At 39.0% G+C, this 18,451-nt stretch overlaps 1 protein-coding gene across 1 annotated transcript; it reads right to left on the bottom strand.

Moving 5' to 3' along the window:
- Positions 1 to 16,429: 16,429 nt before the first annotated feature.
- On the bottom strand, positions 16,430 to 17,591 carry LOC147901792 (squalene monooxygenase SE1-like). Its single transcript, XM_087374311.1, has 3 exons — positions 17,371 to 17,591; positions 16,963 to 17,241; positions 16,430 to 16,838 (listed from the first exon to the last, which is right to left on the bottom strand). Exons 1-3 carry the CDS (start codon positions 17,584 to 17,586, stop codon positions 16,698 to 16,700), a joined length of 636 nt encoding a protein of 211 aa, XP_087230437.1. The 5' UTR covers positions 17,587 to 17,591; the 3' UTR covers positions 16,430 to 16,697.
- Positions 17,592 to 18,451: the final 860 nt, after the last annotated feature.

Here is an 18,451-nt window from a genome sequence, read left to right as displayed (position 1 = left end):
GACATTCATCCGCCAATATTCTAGGACGCCTCAACCTAATACTAGTGTTTTGTCCTTCTGACTCTACATAATAATCGACTTCTACCCCTAGGAGAGAGTGGCCGATCTCTCTCCTCACGCTCATTGCTCTTTTTCAATAGTTGATGCTTCTACCCATCTCCTTTGGGCGCTGAGCTCTGGTTTTGAGAGCGCTCCAGTTCACATGGTAGGAAGCAACCAATTCCTTTGGCTTAGGAACTCTTTGCGCTCGGCCACATATCTTCTTCTTCTTTTCGAGCGTGTGTTAGACATTGACTAAGGTAGAAAGTATCTAAGTAGCAATTAAAATACTTTGTGTATCCTACACGCTGGTTTTCAAGCACACCACTAGACTATGCCACTCGTCTAGAGTCACTTGGAGAAATTTCACGAATAGCCCACAATTCCCAGCAATTGTTTCACTTCGTTACTGGTTAACATGAACCTCACTAATGACAACATTCAGCTTACTACCTCAGTTCTCTAAATTTCTTGAATTGACAACACGTCAACTCGCAATTCAATTGACCCTTCCCAAGTAGGATCGCCAAAATGTCAATCCTTTGGTTCCCTCACCCATGGCCAACTTAGCAAGGGCATTCACGGTTAACTCAATCTGGTGTTGTGCTTAGTGAAGATGCTCTTTCTTGCAATCCTAAGTATGATGTGCTCAGGAGATAGAACAAAAGATAACATTAACACTAAGAGTTTGGGATTAGCTTTCCTAGGAGAATCATATGGTGATAGGAGAACACCAAGTTATACACACTTTAAAGAGAATACAAAGTCCAAATGGAATCAAATTGTATTGAATCTTGTATTGATCTGTATACAACCAATCTGCCTTGGCTTATAATGAACACTCAATAGCTCCCTATCCTAGCAAGCTCAAGCTAGAGGAAGAGAACTCAGCACACTACTCTCTTGTTCTCTTCCTTGCCTGTTACAACTGCATCATCTGTCTAAACAAAACCACCTTCTAAGAGTGGTAGCACTTGGTATGTCATGCTGTTGCTATTGATTGGTGGAAATGCTGCAATCTTCTGCACCTCTACTTCAAAAATGATGCTTGATTCAAGACTCCACCACTTCTGAGTGAGTTGACACTCAGTGACCTAACTGCGGTTCAATGTTAGCTTGACCCAAGGGCTAACACAAAGAGAGAGAGAGAGAGAGAGAGAGAGAGAGAGAGAGAGCAGTATGGGTAGGTCCTCCTTTTATAGGAAGATTTTGACTACCTGCTTGGCTCCTTACAATTGGCTTCCATTATCATCCTAGCACCTTTTAAACACATCAAGTCCTTGTGGGGGTGCCAAAGGACAAGGAAAGGTGACCCTTATCACAAGTCGTGAGAACTCCATAGTTAGCTTGTTGGACTTTCCAATGCCAATGTACCACTTGCACGCAGTCAGAAGGTCAGCCAATGGAAGGCTTCGTTCGAAGCGGCCAATCACAAGTAGGTTACATACAATTGACATGGGAAAATTCTCTATGTTCCACTCTGACTCTAACTAAGGAATAGATCTACTCATAACAAAAGATAGAACAAATTCCTATAGAAAATCACTTTACCTCCTTACCTTGCAAGATACCAAAGATGGCCAAACACAACACCACCTTCCAATGCCACTATCCCGAGGTACAAAAGTTAGGGAAAGATGCAATATTTTGCAAGAGGAATAGGTTAGTGATCACCTAAAGTCATATCACAACAAAAATCCTAGAATAACACAAATGACAAAACCTCAGAATGCCAACAAAGTAATAAGATATGCACACATAAGATTCAAAAAGCTTAAAAAAGGGGTAGCTAAGATTTTGCATATCTATCATCATTTCCATCCGATTGTGTTTCTGTAATTCTTTGCCACACATCTTTCTAATGGCAATCGAACTGCTTTGTTGCTGTAGTCAAAATTGATTTGGCCTTGCCTTTTCTATGTAAGCCTCTTTTGCTACATTAATTTCTAGGATTTGCTCCAGAGCTTTGTTTCTTACTTTTTCTTGCTCAATCCAGATTCCAATCAATTGGCTTGATTGTATTCTTTAGGGTTTCTCCCAGTCCTGCTAGAGGTTTTTCTCCCTTTGACCTTGTTACTACCATTGTCTCTATAGCTTCTTTAGGCTCATTTATCCCAGCTTTGTTTCTACATGTTGTGCAATCACATTGTAATCCAGGGAATAATATGCTATGTGTAGTAATATGGACTATTTTCTCAGTTTGAACAAGCTCAAGTGAAGATACAAAAGGATGCAGAACAACAAATTTAGAAGGTAGCAGGAGTTATTCATGCAAGGACCGTTGAAATATGAAGGAGAAAGCATGGACGACAACCAAGCCCAAAGAAGCATAAAAAAGCCTCAGTATCCATCTCTTCAAAGGTAGTATTCCATCGTTTAAACTAGCCATGGAGAGGCATCTATCCATTCAAGTTTTCAGATCTATTTTTCTAAGAATCAAAGAAAATGCATCTCATCATCATCTCTCAAGTTGAAAGAGAGTTGAAGGCTAAAAGCAAAGGATTCCATGCAAAAATATACACAGAGAAGCTCAAGAATGGCATGTTCATTGACAAGCAACAACAGAAGCAGCACACTAGCAAGCATGGCTCCTCATGGGAGAATTCCTTTAATCACTACTGGCTTAGCCAATCCTGTACAATAAGCTTGCAGGTAACTGTATGCTGTGACAAAGAAAAATGATGACAGTTTGTGGAGCAAGAAATTGACGGCTTGCCGAGAGAAAACCCGAAGTCATTTGGGTCATTGCCTATCACATTGACACAATTGAAGAGAGATATGATTCCTGATAGAAAAAGTTTTGGGATTGTTGATGATCTACCAATTGTAAGTTTCACCTATCAACATCACTTGTAGAGCCTAAAGCAAGATTTCTATTCTCTTTTATAACGGATTTCCTCTCCCCAGGATTTTAAAATTTGGGCTTGTGGTAACTAAATGTCTTCCTGCACATGATTCTTCCTACCATTTGCACACGATTCTCCTCCAAGAGAAGTAAAGAAGACGCATGAGAAATGCCTGTGCACAAAAGTGACCAAAGACCAGTCGATGGCTTGTGAAGTAGACCTACACTGCAAAGAAACCACCAGCTTATAGCAAACAAACATGTCGTTCCCAAGAATTGAGGTTGGAAGCATGAAGCACAAATCATTCTATTCTGGCATCCAAACAAGCAAGCAAGAAATGGAATGAAAAAGTGCTCTTTTATTTCCAACAAAGGTCTGTATGGTTTATGGTGATGGTGAATTTGCACTCTGGTGTCAAGCAAGAAGATAATGGCAATCCGACAGAAATCTGACTATTTTTTGAGGTAGAAGACTAATAGTGAAGGTCACTACTACAGCAATTGTTCAAGGTTCTTCTCAACCTCAATATTTTTTTATTTTTGGTGGAATGGGAAAGAAAAAATGCAGTCTTCTTTGTTTGCAAAAGGATCATAGGACTTCCACATGTTCATATTTGATCAAACCATGTCAAAAAGGGGATAAATGCAAGTATTTTTGCTTTGCTGAATTGGTTGAAGAGCTGTATTGCATCATCAAAGGTTTGAGAAAAGCTTCTTCATCTAGGAAGTTGGAAAAAGCCAAAAGCAAGTTGGCTGATTTTTTTGAGACATTGCATCATGCTTATGATTATGTTGATGAACATAAATTGCAGAGTCAGGCATAGAGAAGTTGGAGGACACATATGCCAGTGATGATGTGTGAGGATGATTACTTTGTTTCCCAATACATTGGACCAACCATGATGATGGATGAGAGTACCCAAGAGAACCCAATGAGCCAAAAGATCCAAGAAGAGGTCTCAGAGGTATCCACCTTCACATTGGATAGTTCCCATGATTTGGTAGGTGATTATGATCACCATGATGGTATGATTTGTGCAGTTATACTTTCAAATGATATGCATGTGTCTCATGATGAGGCAGTTTTACAAGTTTCTCATGATCATGAGGATGATGTGTAAGAAAATAGTACGCAGCGGAAGATAACAACAAAACGCAAGTACACGATGGAAAGCTGGAGAGAATACAAAAATTCTGATATACCAAACTGCTGATACAACTGATGGTTGGCTGTCCACCCGTGCGCTCTACAGACAGAGCTTCGATGGTGATCTAGACAGATGCTGGACGGAGGACTATGAGCGTGAAGAACTGGTGATCTGATGATAGGGGGTGGCCACTTATATAGTGTAAGTGGTTGACGGTCGGCCCTGTAATAGGCAGTCGGCCTAATAGACAGTCGGCCTGGAAGACCAGCCGACCCTTCAGAAAACATGCCGGCGGGCAGATGAAGGATCGCGCATAGGTCATACCGTCGGGGGCCCGGACCCTGCCGCTGGGGGCTTTGCCCCCAGACCCCCCTGCTATCGGGGGGGCTATCGCCCCCCCGAACCCCCCCTTTTTGCAGACGGGTATCTACTCTTGGCTCCTAAGCTGTCTCATAACCATCTGGTCTACTCTAAGACCCCTTCCAGTGTCTAAACTGGGGATCCCTCCCAATATCCGATACCCATCATGGCTTCTCCTCATATGGGGGCCTTACAACATTGGGTACACAGAATATTGGTGGGTTACATGAGAGGTGGACATTTGAGCTAACTCTAACACCCCCCCTCAATGTTCACCCGAAGATGAACTACGTGTTCGGACCAATGCTGAGTCGATGTAGATGCCGCAACAATAAATCACTCCCAAGAGCCTTCGTGAAGATGTCTGCGCAATTGTCCTCTGTGGGACAATACTCCAGCTCTATGACTCCATCCTCGATGAGCTCTCATACGTAGTGATACTGGATCTCTATGTGCTTTGTACGAGCATGGAACACAGGATTCTTTGCGATGGCCATGCAACTCTGATTGTCGCATTTTAGAACCGTCGCATCTTCGATTGGAACTCCTATGTCTTGTAGGATCCTCCTTAGCCAAACTGCTTCACAAGCAGCAATGCATGCTGCCTTGTACTCAGCTTCCGTCGAAGATAGTGCCACTGTTGGTTGCTTCTTGCTAATCCAAGAGAACACTCCTGAACCAAGTGAGAAACAATATCCAGAAACTGACTTTCTAGAATCACAATCTCCCGCCCAATCTGAGTCACAGTACCCCGCCAAGGTCTTCCCTGCTCTGTAGGTAATGCCATACTCCAGTGTACCTTTCACGTACTTTAGCACACGCATCCCTGCTTTCCAATGGTTCTCTCGAGGTTGATTTGAGAACCTACTAAGTACACCAACTGCAAAGCTGATATCAGGTCTAGTGTTGCACAGAAAAATGAGACTCCCCACAAGTTTCCTATACTCCTTGATGTCGACAAGTGGTGATGCATCCTCTACTGAGAGCTTACCATTCACCTCCATGGGAGAGACCACGTCCTTACACTCGGTCATACCGAATGCCTTCAAGATCTCGCGAGTTTCATAAAGTTAAATTTTGATTTGGGAAGGATTTTTGGGATTATTTAAACAGATTCACACTAGACATCCTGGTTTCCATTGGTTACAAGCTATAGGCACTAATTTTGTTTTTAAGAATCAGTTAAAGATACCTTGTAGAAGCACTTCGCTTGAAAGTCAGTTCAATATTGAACTTGATGTTGGAGATTGAAATGAAGCTTGAACGTGATGTTGGACATCAACATGGATGATTTTTTCCTATTAGTTTCGTTAAGAAGCGAAACTTTTATATTGGTGTCGAAAGTTTGTATGCCTTGATAAAAATAAAGGTTTGAAAATTCGCCAAGATTTGAAACTTTTATGAGAAAAATTTTAAAGTTTCGCCATAATTTACAACTTTTTCTTCTAAATTCAAAAGAAAATATATAAAAGTGTAATCTATTATACAAATATTGTGAAACTAAAAAAACTATCTCGATAAACTTTCGCCAAGATTTTATATTAATATATAAGCATAGCTTCGATAAAAACATCCCTGGACATCAAGTGCAAGCTTAGACTTGATGTCATACATTGATTTCATGCTTTAACTCGATTTGAAGCCCAAACTTGATATCAAACATCAAGTTCAAGATTAAATGTGATGCCCAATATCGAGTTGAGCCTTGAATTCGATGTCCAACATCAACTTCAAGCTTCAAATCGATGTCTAACATCAAGTTAGATGTTGAACATCATGTTGAAGTTTCAACTCGGTGTCCAACATCAAGTTTTAGATCCAACATGGTATTACAAATCAAGTTGTATTGGCATCTTCATAGTTTTTATTATCTCTCAACATTTCACTATTATGCAAATGATATTAAGACACTTAAAATCATTGAAACTTTATCTTCATCCCATGGAAATTTAGAAAGACTAAAAAATGAAATATTTTAGGAATCATTTTTAGCAATGAGGAGACGAGTATCTCGTCATGTTTGAGCATTGTAAAAATGTCATTAGTGAGCAATTTTTCAATCAAGCTCTCCAAGTTTCTTCCGAAGCAAATGAGCTTACAACATATAGCCTTGTTCTTTAAAAAATAGTAATCATGTTAGGGTTGCACTTTTAGGGTTTCAAAATTTTTAATAAACCATGTCAAATTTAAAACAATGGTAAATAAAGATGTACATTCATATGTGAATTATACTTATTGTTGACATCCTCTTAGAGGTGCACAATGAGGAGAGAGCATCCACTTGTTATTAGCCCCATGAAGCCAACCCTTATTCCATCACCCAAATCACCAAGCAATTTAAAGGGTCTTTCTTCCTATGATTGTGGAACCTCCTAAGCCACTATTGATGTCTCACAAGTTTCTCTTCTCCTATGTACTCCCTTGGCTTGCCATTTTCCTCTTATGAAGCTGTGGGAATTTAAGAGAGATCACATTCTATCACATGTAATCCATATCAATTCCGTGGCTTATCTTTTGAGTCTCCAACTTTGCAAGGTGGCACAAATACCAAGCTATATATTGTACCGGATGAGTACCAAGGTCCTCTCCATAGCAATTGCATAGGATAAAGAGACACTTTGATAAGGGTCACAAGGATTTTTGGCCTTGCTAAGGGTTTATAAAAATATGGAGAGAGTTTTGCTAATTTGGTTCGATGTTGGAAAACTACTTCTAAAAGTCATGTTGACTTGCTTAATATTGCTTATTGTTAGTTTAAATTTTAAGATACTGGAAGTTTTAGTTGATACTACTGACATTTGGGATTAAGTTTTTGGCCTTACATGAGGGTAGCATGACATCACCTTTATTAAAGACGTGTGATTATATAAATGAGGGTCTCCACTCGCATCCCTACTCATATTCAATGCCCCATCCCCTCTCTCCTCTCCTCTCTTTTCAATCATCTACGGTTCCCCATATTTATTCACCTTCACTTGCTTTTTCTCTTTGCCTTTCCTTCCAATTTACACCTTTCCTTTCCCTTTTACAAGTTATTACAAAATTCCATTGTAATATGTATCGGAGCTACTTTATACCTTCTCTAAATGAGTACTTTGTGATTGTGCCCCCTTAGGCCATAGTGGTTTGCCACCTTGCTTAACTTTAGATTGTTAAATTCAAATGGCCATACAAAGTAGTTGTTGGGCTGTAATAAAAGTTGTTTGATGAAGATTGAATAAAAAAGTTTGAAGGCTATAACAATGTATTAGAGTTGATCAGTGAGGAGTAGGATACATTTCTTGTTCCATTGCTCCATGATTAAAGTTTCAATACAATCCTATGGAGTAATTTGGTGTGTTGAGTTTCTTTCAAACACGGGGGATTCACTAGTAGTAATAAGGAGACATCACCTGCGTGCAATAAATATATGAAAATTCCCCTTATCTACCCCCTATTTACAGGACCTTACCTTATAAAGTGTACCTTCCTTCCCTTATATAACCCCCCTCCCTTACACTCACGTGGTACCATACGATAAACCCTAGTGGACCGCCCGGGCTTTCAAAGTGGCATTGACTTTAGGAAATGGACACCTAGAGACATTAAAAAGTAAAAGAAACTAATGGGGAAAGACTTTTACCTTCATGCTACAAGATAATTGGTCTTACCGGACAATGTACAAATCACATAGATGGAAGTGTAGAGGTAATGCCAACTAAACATAGGCTCCATATTTTCGAGAACTTTATAAGGTCATGATTATTTTCACTTTACAAGGATGACATGCAGAGCACACAAGAAAATCACGTAAGCTACTCTTACTTTACAAGGGTCATTTCAATAATGTATCCATTCTGGGAAATGTAAGAACAGATTGATGCAATATTTGTGTAGATTTAAAGAGCACAAGACAAAGTGCTAAAGACCGATCGAAACTTACAATGATTAAGGTTGCTTTGGAAATGCATAGAGAAGAACAATAAGATGAGAGAAGGAAATCAATCATTAAAAAATAATGTTTTGGATCCTATTAACCAAAACGTTTAGTTCATTTTCAAAGAAACTTTCACATGATGCTTTTACATTACCAACTACAATTATGTCACTTATACAGATGGCTTATCTGTACACCTAAGCCCATGATAATGCACCTCAAAGAGACTCTTGATTTCAAGCTTCTTGCATATGGGTCAAAGTGATGCCTTGCAAGAAACTTAATGATATGAGTTTTCTAGCATGCTTTCTTTCTAGGTCCTTTGCCCCCATTGTTCTGGTCCAGCCTACCATTCCCTCCATTTTTGAATTTTGAGGCTGCCCTCCCTTGCATTTGCCTTCTTCCCCCTCTTTCTCTTCTCCCTCTTGCTCTGGCCTATTTACATTCCTTTAGGTGCTATTTGAATGAGCCTTCTAGACCTAGTCCTTTGACATAATTGACGTGAGGGTACACAAATCTTAAATGTCCCCACTCATCCTTAGTAATAGCCAAGAACAACGAGTAATCTAGCTTAAGAATGTTCTCTAGTTATCAAATTCAATCATCAATTCATCCAATTGAGTCCATCATGCCTTCAATACATAATCTCAGCGGAGTGTCAATTGATCTGATTGAGTCCATGATGTCTACAAGTGTATGAGATCAAGATCCATTAAGTCTCCATTGTTGTAGTCTAGGTAGCCTTGGGACCAACCTACAAGAGTTTCAGTAGATTCTCTTGGTAGTCTAGGTAGTCTAGGTAGCCTTGGGACCAACCTACAAGAGTTTCAGTAGATTCTCTTGGTATGTCTACTTGTGTCAATGAATACTCGAGGGGAAACAAGTAAATATAACGATCCACTTTCTAAATAGTTTCCAAACACACTGGCCAGTCTAGGAACAACTACACTCAATGTAGATTCTCTACATTGAACATCTCTACGAAGCCATTGTACAGCTATTGATCGCCTCAAAGTTTCCATTCTTTTAATTTGATCTTGGAACAAAAGAGACTCCCAAGCATATTCAGATTAAAACTATTGAGATGGTGTTATCCAAGAACAATCAAAATTACTATATGCCAAGAATGTGATGGTATTGCGAATGTAGCAAAACTATCAATTAACTTTCCCAGAAGTGTGTGATAGTATTAGGAGGATGTAGCAAAACTCTCACTCAAATCTCATAGAAGGATACCAACACTTCTTTTTTTGTAGTAATCAAGACTCAATGAGATAATTGACAAGAGATTTTGGATGAAGGATAGGATTTTGATATGGGAGAATTGTAGGTAGCATGGGCCCAATTAGATGAATCGGTCATCTAATTTGACACTTGGAGCACATACTTGAGCTAGGAAACTTAGTTATTCTTGGATACTACTAACAGTGATTGGATCTTGATAGAAGAGCCATGAACCTTATTGTCCATCATGTCAAAGGACAAACCATAGGGCCCGTTAAAACATGGGAACCTTTTCAAAACCATAAATGTGAGGATTAGAATGATGCATAGAGATTCACATGTATAACAAGCACGTTAACTAGTTATGAAACAGAAAAACTCAATAATAGATTTCTACGAATGGGTGAGAGTGAACACATAATGCATGCCTATGAGTGGTTGGGAGTCAAGTTATAATGTGTGTCTATGAACCAATGTATATACCGTGTATCTATGAAGAGAGGCGAGAGGATAGAGAATCATAGGCTTTGAGAGTTCTCTTTTGTATCTAGTAGAAGGTTTTTGCCTTATCTATAATAAAATAAATGGAATTTAGTTTCAATGCATTGACTTTTTCTTTCCTTTTTCAACATTGTCTCTTATGTGTATTGTTAATGTTCATCATTGTTTGTTTCATCATAGATGTTTAATTATTCTTGTTTTCATAATCACTTATGTGTTGAACTCTCAATCACTATTATTGTACATCGAAGTCTTAGAAAGCAATAAAAACTACAAATAAGGCTACACATTCTTATCATGAGCATATAGATAATTGCTCAACAAGTTCCATGTAGAACTTCATTGGTTTCAAATTTTAAAGACCTTCAAACCCAAGATTCTTGGTACACAAATATCTACTACTAATGTCATCTTGGTGACAATTAAAGCACTTGGATTGTATAAACACGTCCTTGTAAACACCTAACAGATAGTTTGCTAATGCCACTATCCTCCAAGTTATTGTTGATTGGAAAAAGAACCTTGAAGAGCAAGGTGTACTCTTTGATTAGGTCAAACAGAACTTGGGTCTAAGTTATAAGCAAAAATTAATGCCCTCTGGAATTTGATGCCTTTTATGTCACAGATGAAGGAAAAGTAGTGTTTTGGGCGAATTTTGCAAAGAAGACCAAAAATTAAGCTATTTACCAAGGAGAGTAGAGTGCATACTTTTGGGCTCTAGACAACTTAATACCTCCTCATTGTTTACCATGGAAAGACAAAGTTTGACTCTCACTTTGCACTAGATGAAATTTGGATGAGGGAGTGTGCAAAGGGCTGAAGGGTATTGTCCTACCTTGTAGTAAAAAGTTCTAGTAACATACTCTATGGAGAGTTAAACCCTTAAGCCCCTCCACAAAGTCCCTAAGCTTTTCCAATAGGCTACATAAACCTCACGTGGTGTATAAGAAGGAGGAGTGCTTGATAAGTGTTAGCTCTAAAATGATGGATTAAATATAGAGCTTGAAACTATATTTCTCACCAAAAAGACTATATATATGAAGAAATACTCACATTGATATGTCACTCACCGACCAGGCTTTTTGCAACTTACAAAGCTCAACACACAAGCTAGCAAAATTTGCCACATAGGTTCATGTAGGAGGACTACCACATAGCAGTATGAAAAAGGTAAAGACAAGAGCTACATAAGCTCTCCAACTACACACTAAGGCTATCAAAAGAAGCCATATAAATAGAAGAGAAATATGAACTGCCATGGGCGACTACCTTCAACCTAGAGAATGCTCCAACAACGAGCATCCAATCATGATTTGGCTTATGATGAAGAGGCTACCACGACCTCCACAAGAGAACCTCATGGGAGTGCAGCTCAGGCATGAACCGAAGAGATGAAAGGAGACCTCTAGAACGTCAAAGAGCTACAATGTCAGCCTCTAATTAGTAGTGGTTTGCATGGGAGGTGGCCATGTGTTCAATGCTTTCCACCTCCTCTTCAACCCCTACAACAGTTCACCCTAGCTCTAGAATCCCCCCTTAAATTGAGTAGGGCAAAAAAATCAAAACAAAAAATATATCAAATGAGATCAAACCAAAAACTTTTCAAACTCTGAAAACTCAAAAAGCCTAATCTGCATCAACATCAATGACTTGTGGTGGTTCCAATCCTACAAAGTAATCACCCATGTCTTCATCAACCAAGCAACCCCTTGAATTGCTAATGACATTTCCCTCTCTGCTCTTGTTGTCGAAGGCCTTCTTATAACAATATTTTCCCTCATGACCATCTCAACCATAGTAGCCACAAGCTGTCAAGTTTTTCTTACCTTCATCTCTAGTTTTTTCTCTTCTCTTTGATAACATATGCTGGCTCACCTGTTCCTTCTAAACTCATTTCCACTGTTCTCTTTTCACACTGAGTAACATGGCAACGACATAATGAAATCTTAATGTATCTGAATTAACCGTCAAAATGGTAACTCGCTCATTGTACCTTGGTGGAAGACTGGTAAGATGTATTTCCTTGGCCCATGCTAAAAGCGCTTGAGGTTTCTTGACTATTGATTTCATCTATTGAGGTGAGTTGCCAAGGATTCTCCATTCCCTATTTGAAGTGCAAAAAGCTCCTTCTTTAGCATAATCTTTGAGTTTTTGACCCTTGAATTTCCAAAATATTCCAATTCTGAGGAGTTGACTTCAAAATATCCACGTGATAGAAAAAGTCTATGCCAAGACCTCAATCTAGAAGCCCAACAGTCTTCTCATTCTTTAAGTTGATTCTTCTTTGAACCGGATATAACCCCCCACAAACTTTTTTCCATGAAAAGGAGGTCAAAAAAAGCTTGCCAAGAAGGGAAATTCCTTCCATCAAATTTTAGAATTGATGTCTCTGGAAAACCTGACTTGGTCGAAGAGACCTTGGACTAGCCTGGCATTGTGAAATATAATAATAATAACTCACATATCAATTGACATCTTGCAGACCCTCGCTGAATACTTTGATACTGTTAGTTAGCTTTAAAAGCATGCATTGCGTGAAACTAACAACTTCTTCCAACATTTAAAGCTTAAGCCACTCACATAAAATTATTCATAAAATATATATACAAGAAACTTTATTTTTTGCAAAAAAGACTATATATCATGAAAGGCACACACTTATATGTTGGTCAACTCGACCAGGCTTTTTGTGACTACAAAGATTCAAATATTTTAGCCACAAAGGCTTCCACAACCTGACTTTTACATCTCAACACACAAACTAGCAAAAGCCGTCACATAGGCTCATATACGAGAACTGCCTCACAAGTGTATGAAAAAGGAAAAGATGAGTTACACAAGCTCGAAGGCTATCAAAAGAAGCCATATAAATAGAAGAGGACTATGAATTACCTTATAGGAGTGACATCCTTTACTGCAAGGAACGCTCTGATAATCACCATCTAATCAAGAGATGGCATTTGATGAAGAGATTGCCACGAATGAAAGGAGACCTCGAAAACGTCAAAGAGCTAACATGCTAGTCTCTAATCCAAGTAGTGGTTTGCATGGAAGGTGGCCACGTGTCGAATGCTTTCCACCTCCTCTTCAACCTCTACAAAAGTTCACCCTAATTCTAATAATAATGCCATAATAGGCTTATTAATAGAAAGAAGACACATGGCTCTACCTAGGGTATTTCACTTTCTCCAACCTTGCTTCAAGGAACCTCTCCCTGTCTCCATCAAGTAAACTAAAGGAACCTTCACAAACTAAAAATTTCAAAACTTAAAAAAACAGAAGGAAACATGGCAGGACTTGCACATATACAAAACTAACACACTCACCCCTCCGCCCCCGCCCACTCAACAAGGATACATAGTCCAATGAGATTAGAAAACCCATACAAGGAATTGAATAAAATCAGGAGAGGGAGAGAGCTATTGCTCATTGAGAGATTCTAAGAAGTGACTACAAAGCGTTGCCATTGAAAATTAGATCCTTAATTAGCTTAGTAACTCTTCAACAAGATCCAAATCAACATATATCTTTGGGTTCCCTCTAGGATTTATGAAGCTCTTCTTTATGTCCCTACGTAGATTATTGGGGGTAAAGGAGCCATGCAAGAATCCTATAAGGGAGTAGATTTTGAGCCATGCCATTGTTTTATCATGGAGATGCTCATCGACATAAGCCAAGATGACTTTACTTGAAGAATGAACATTATGATCTCATCCTTCAAATTGTCTATAAATGACATTGGGATCTGAGACCCCTTCTAATGCGGTGCCTTGCCCATTTCTAGATTCTCTTGGTCCCTTAATGATTCCTTGTGGGATTCTTATTACCTCTTCTTCCTTTCTTCCTAAAGTATCTAGATTTAGTGGTAATCTAACAATGGATTGGTTGGTGCTTCTAGTGCTAGGATTGTAACATTTCAAAATCCTTCTATAGAGGATTGGAGGGCAGTGATGTACCCTTACTTGTTTTTGCATGCTTGACATGGAACAGGTTCCCTTGTTTTGACATCCACTTGGGCCTACTGCAAGGGTGCTCCATTAGTCATAGGGAGAAGGGATGGTATAGAATTTAGGGAGACTCGTTCCGTCTAGTGGAGGAAGGGATTGAAGGTTCTTAACCAAAGTAGGTTCCATTACCTCACCATAGAGATTCTTACTTAAGAGAAGAGATAGACTATCTTCATTCAATTTTGTATGTTTCCCCACTTTCCTATAATGTTTACTATTTTGTATCTAGATTCCCTTCCATGCCAATCAAGAGGGACATGAGTGCCTTGTCTCAACTTACCAAACCCATCTTTCCAACCCATGTCATACCCATAACTCATGGAAGCCATTCTTCTCCTAGTCTCTCAAATTACATGTATTTTCTCTCGGAAGAGAAAGAGAGAGAGAAAGGTTTGTGTGAGGATGCCTTTTTGGGAAACAAAAAAGAGAGTTTTCCCAAGAATCATGGCACTAGAGCCAAGAGAAAATTGACACTAGTGCATGACAACATAGTAGTCACAATGACCTAGCCATGTATATGACTCATATGCAATCACTTGCCAATGTTTGTTTGATAATTGTACTGGCTATTAATCTCTGCATTGTGGCCATAAATTTCATCTTTATTATCTAGTAGATTACTTGCCAACTAGATAAATTTGTCCACTTTGCAAAGCCAAACTATCAATGGCATTGTACATGGTGTTGGGCTTAGGACAACTATATCCAAGACCATGACATTGAATGAAGTTATACATTCTCTTTATGATGGAAATATATGTATACATTCTCTATGACGAAAATACATGCCTTTGTTTTAAGTTCATTGAAGTTCTATGATGGTGTACTATATGATCTAGTGGAATTCATTTATTTGCATGCTTAGGGATTATTTTATATGCATCCAATGTTCATAATCATTTTTCACTATGCAATCCCTACATCCATCACATGCAATCCTAAAGTCGTCAATTGAAATAGTGTCAATAGATTATTTCATAATAAAGAATTTAAGGAAGGCTTTACACTCAACATAGAAAATAAATATAATCCAATGGTCATATTCATTTGTATCCTATATCCATCCTAATACTTAAAACTTAAACCCATGCATCCATGATCCATCCTATTACTCAAAACCTAAAACCAAGCATCAATTGGAATTTAAAACACTATGCAATCACTAAATCCATCACATTAAATTCTTAACTCGTTAAAAAAGAAAGTTATCAAAGACAAACTATATAAAGTAAACTTTAATCATGATAAACTATATAAAGTAAACTTTAAAAGCTTTTTCTATTTGCCATTGAAATAGCACGAGCATATGCTCATATGCTCGTGCTATATCCCAAAGCAGACTTTTCTTATTAAGAAAGATTGCAAATGTAGAAATTTGAAATTTTTTAGCAGGCTTCTGTTCAGTGGCTATGGTGCAAGCATGAATAAAATATTGGCTCCCAAATCGTGGGATCGAGAACAACGTAATTGTCCATCACTGAAATGGCCTGAATGAGAAGCCATGGACAGTTTGAAAGTGAAGACTTAGAAACAAACTGATATGCGATCAAAGCACCCGAAAAATTATATTATAGAAGGCACCACACAATTTCAAGACATGCCAAGATCCTGTAACTCTATGACCACGTAATGAAGAATGATATAAACCCTGTCAATCAATGCACTAAAGGTAGCTGAAAAGATCAGAATGATCAATTTCGTGATGCAGGGGCAACCAGCTGAACCCTTCAACCAGTACACAAATCAATCAACCAGATCTTATTTAATGTCCTTGGCTAGCTGATCGGAGCAAAAGTTACAACTCATCTCAATACTTGGAGGGGCATCTGTATTTCAAGAGAAAAAAAAAAGAGCCATTTGTACACAGCTCATTTTATGATGCTGAATCTCTAGAGCGTGTTGGATTCACGATCCGATTATTCATTACATCATGAACCTGCTTGTGGCTTGCTAGACGCCTGCTAGAAGCAAAGCAGTGATAGGTCTTTCTGCCTGTAATTGATTCGATTGCCTCATAGATAACAGACTGGACCAAAGCGAGAAGAAAAACTTCTGAAATTTGGTGATTAGGTTCAAGACAAGCATCCTGTAGGCACTCTCCAAACTCTGAGATGCTCAGGAAATGCAAAAATATTGACATAGTTTTTTGCCTTCCTCTTACAAAACTTTGCTTGCAACCCCCTTCTGGAAATTTCCACTCCAATCTCTTTCACGGCGCAGTATTGGGACATTAGTTACAAATGGAAGAAATGAGCAGGATTGAATGTTTGGCCTCTTTCAATACAAAGCTCAAAATTTTCGAGATAGTTACATAATGCTGCTGCTTGTAATATGTCGAGAAAACGATAGCAAAACTCAAATTTCAATCAAATATTGAAATTAGCCTCTTCTAATTTAAAGAGTTTTTTGCGCGCCTAATAGCAGAGCATTCCCCTAAATTACACATGTCCCAGAATCAAGAAAGTGTCTGAGAGTGATTCTTTGATCATCATCTATATATCACCATGTGGGACCTACACCTGACAGAGGAGATAATCTCTATTGCCCTCCCATTGTCAGATTGATATCATGGCAATATGCAGTGTTCAGAAGAGTTACCATCTTGAGAATTTGGACAGTAAATTCTCGTGTCATTGCAACAAATTTCAAAGGTTGGGTCAACCAATATCTTCAAATTCCATCAATAGATTTGATGGATTCAGAAGGGGGCATTTTGTAATATGCAGGAACTGTATTTGGAAAGAACATTTGTCTGACACCTTCAGCCTTAATGATGGGAAAATAATATTTGAAGCTCCCTGGCAAGATTAATGCATACAGAAACCTTTAGTTTTTTGTGTGCTTATGATAGTTGACCTAATTGATACTAATAGCATCAATGTATCATCTCCTTCAAAGTAGGAAAAAAGAACAGCCACTCACCAGGAGCAATTGTGTTCCAAGCCATAATTTTTGGGGGGAGGGAAATGGTACAAGGAGACGACCCACACCATAAACTGCAACTGCAAAAAAGTGTGCTACCAAGCTCATTGGGCGTGGGTTAAGGCCCAATAAGAGAGCCACAGGTCCAGTTGAGAAGACTCCTCCCAAGCTCAGATACTCAAAGCAAGCCTGTCTCATTTCTTTCATCGCCAGATCAGGTGATGCACAGAACACCTTATAAAGCGCACCAGCCAATGTATTTATAGTTGAAGCCACAGGCTGCCATCATGTTAAGAGTTTTTCAATCAGCAAGATTACATGTGAATACAAAGTAACAATAGCACATAAGACAAATTGAATTACAAAACATTCTAAAAAATACTGTTAAGCAATCTAAATGATATGTACCTTGCGCAATGTGTAAAATTTTTTGAGATAGTTACATAATGCAGCTGCATTGTGCAAATCATGCAGCGGTCGCAGCAAGTTTCTAAGAACCACAATGTCAGACAAAGCAACTGTCATCCCACCTCCTGTTAAAGGATGACGCATGTTGAATGCATCTCCCGTAAGAAGTGCCCCAGGCCGTGGAACAGGAAAGGCAGGCATGCTTTTGTTTGGCATGGAGCGTATCTTGCCTTTCTCCACAGAAGCTAAAAAAGGACCTTGCAACTGCTTTGGTAGCTGCAAAATCAACATCGTGTGTCATTTACAGTTTCTGTTAGTACTTGTATATGCCAACAAAACCAACTTTAATCAAGAATGCCAACAATTTGTATAAAATACCAAAAACTCTTTACACGTGCATATTACAAACATGAATACATACCACCTTTAAAAATTCCAGCAAGGCAGCATTTATGCACCAGATTTTTGAAAAACTCAACCCTCATGCATTGTATAACAGGACACCGTCCCAACCCTCCAATAAGCCAGTACCATGCCACCACACCCCAGTAAGATGGAAAGTTGGGGAAAACTGGGCTAGCATTGTTGGCACAGTGGGGTGTGTGTTTTAGAACAAGAGGGTTAAAAGGGCACCTATGGAGGGGATTATATATGTTAACTCTCATGTATTGTACCAGTTTTAGGTGACCTCTCTCTCTCTCTCTCTCTCTCTAGCATCAGTAGTTTTTCTATGCATAGACAGATAGAGCTAATTCAGTAGCTTATACCATTCTGAGCTCTAGAGCCCCAGATATAGGGTATTTATTGTAGTACGCCACTATACTATCACATGGCATTATCTCATATACAATGTGTACTTTCATGTAGCCCTAGATGATGTCACATTGAGAGTAGAGAGGGGCGGGGCCTTTTATAGGCAGCTTGGTCGGCCAGCAAGGGCGACCAGGCTAGGTCAAGTTTGAGTCGGGAAGCCCGCCATAGTTTGGGCCCAGTTTGGGCTCCCAACTAGCTTGCACAACTAGGCCTACCAGCCAACCTAACCAAGCCTCTACCTAACCTAAAGCCACTACCTAACCTATCC

This window comes from Dipteris shenzhenensis, chromosome 5, assembly GCF_047967505.1.
Source record: "Dipteris shenzhenensis isolate YYH24624 ecotype China chromosome 5, Dip_SZ_1.0, whole genome shotgun sequence".
Taxonomy (NCBI): domain Eukaryota; kingdom Viridiplantae; phylum Streptophyta; class Polypodiopsida; order Gleicheniales; family Dipteridaceae; genus Dipteris; species Dipteris shenzhenensis.
The sequence above is the reverse complement of the archived record's forward strand: the minus strand, read 5'-3'. Positions and strand labels throughout refer to the sequence as shown.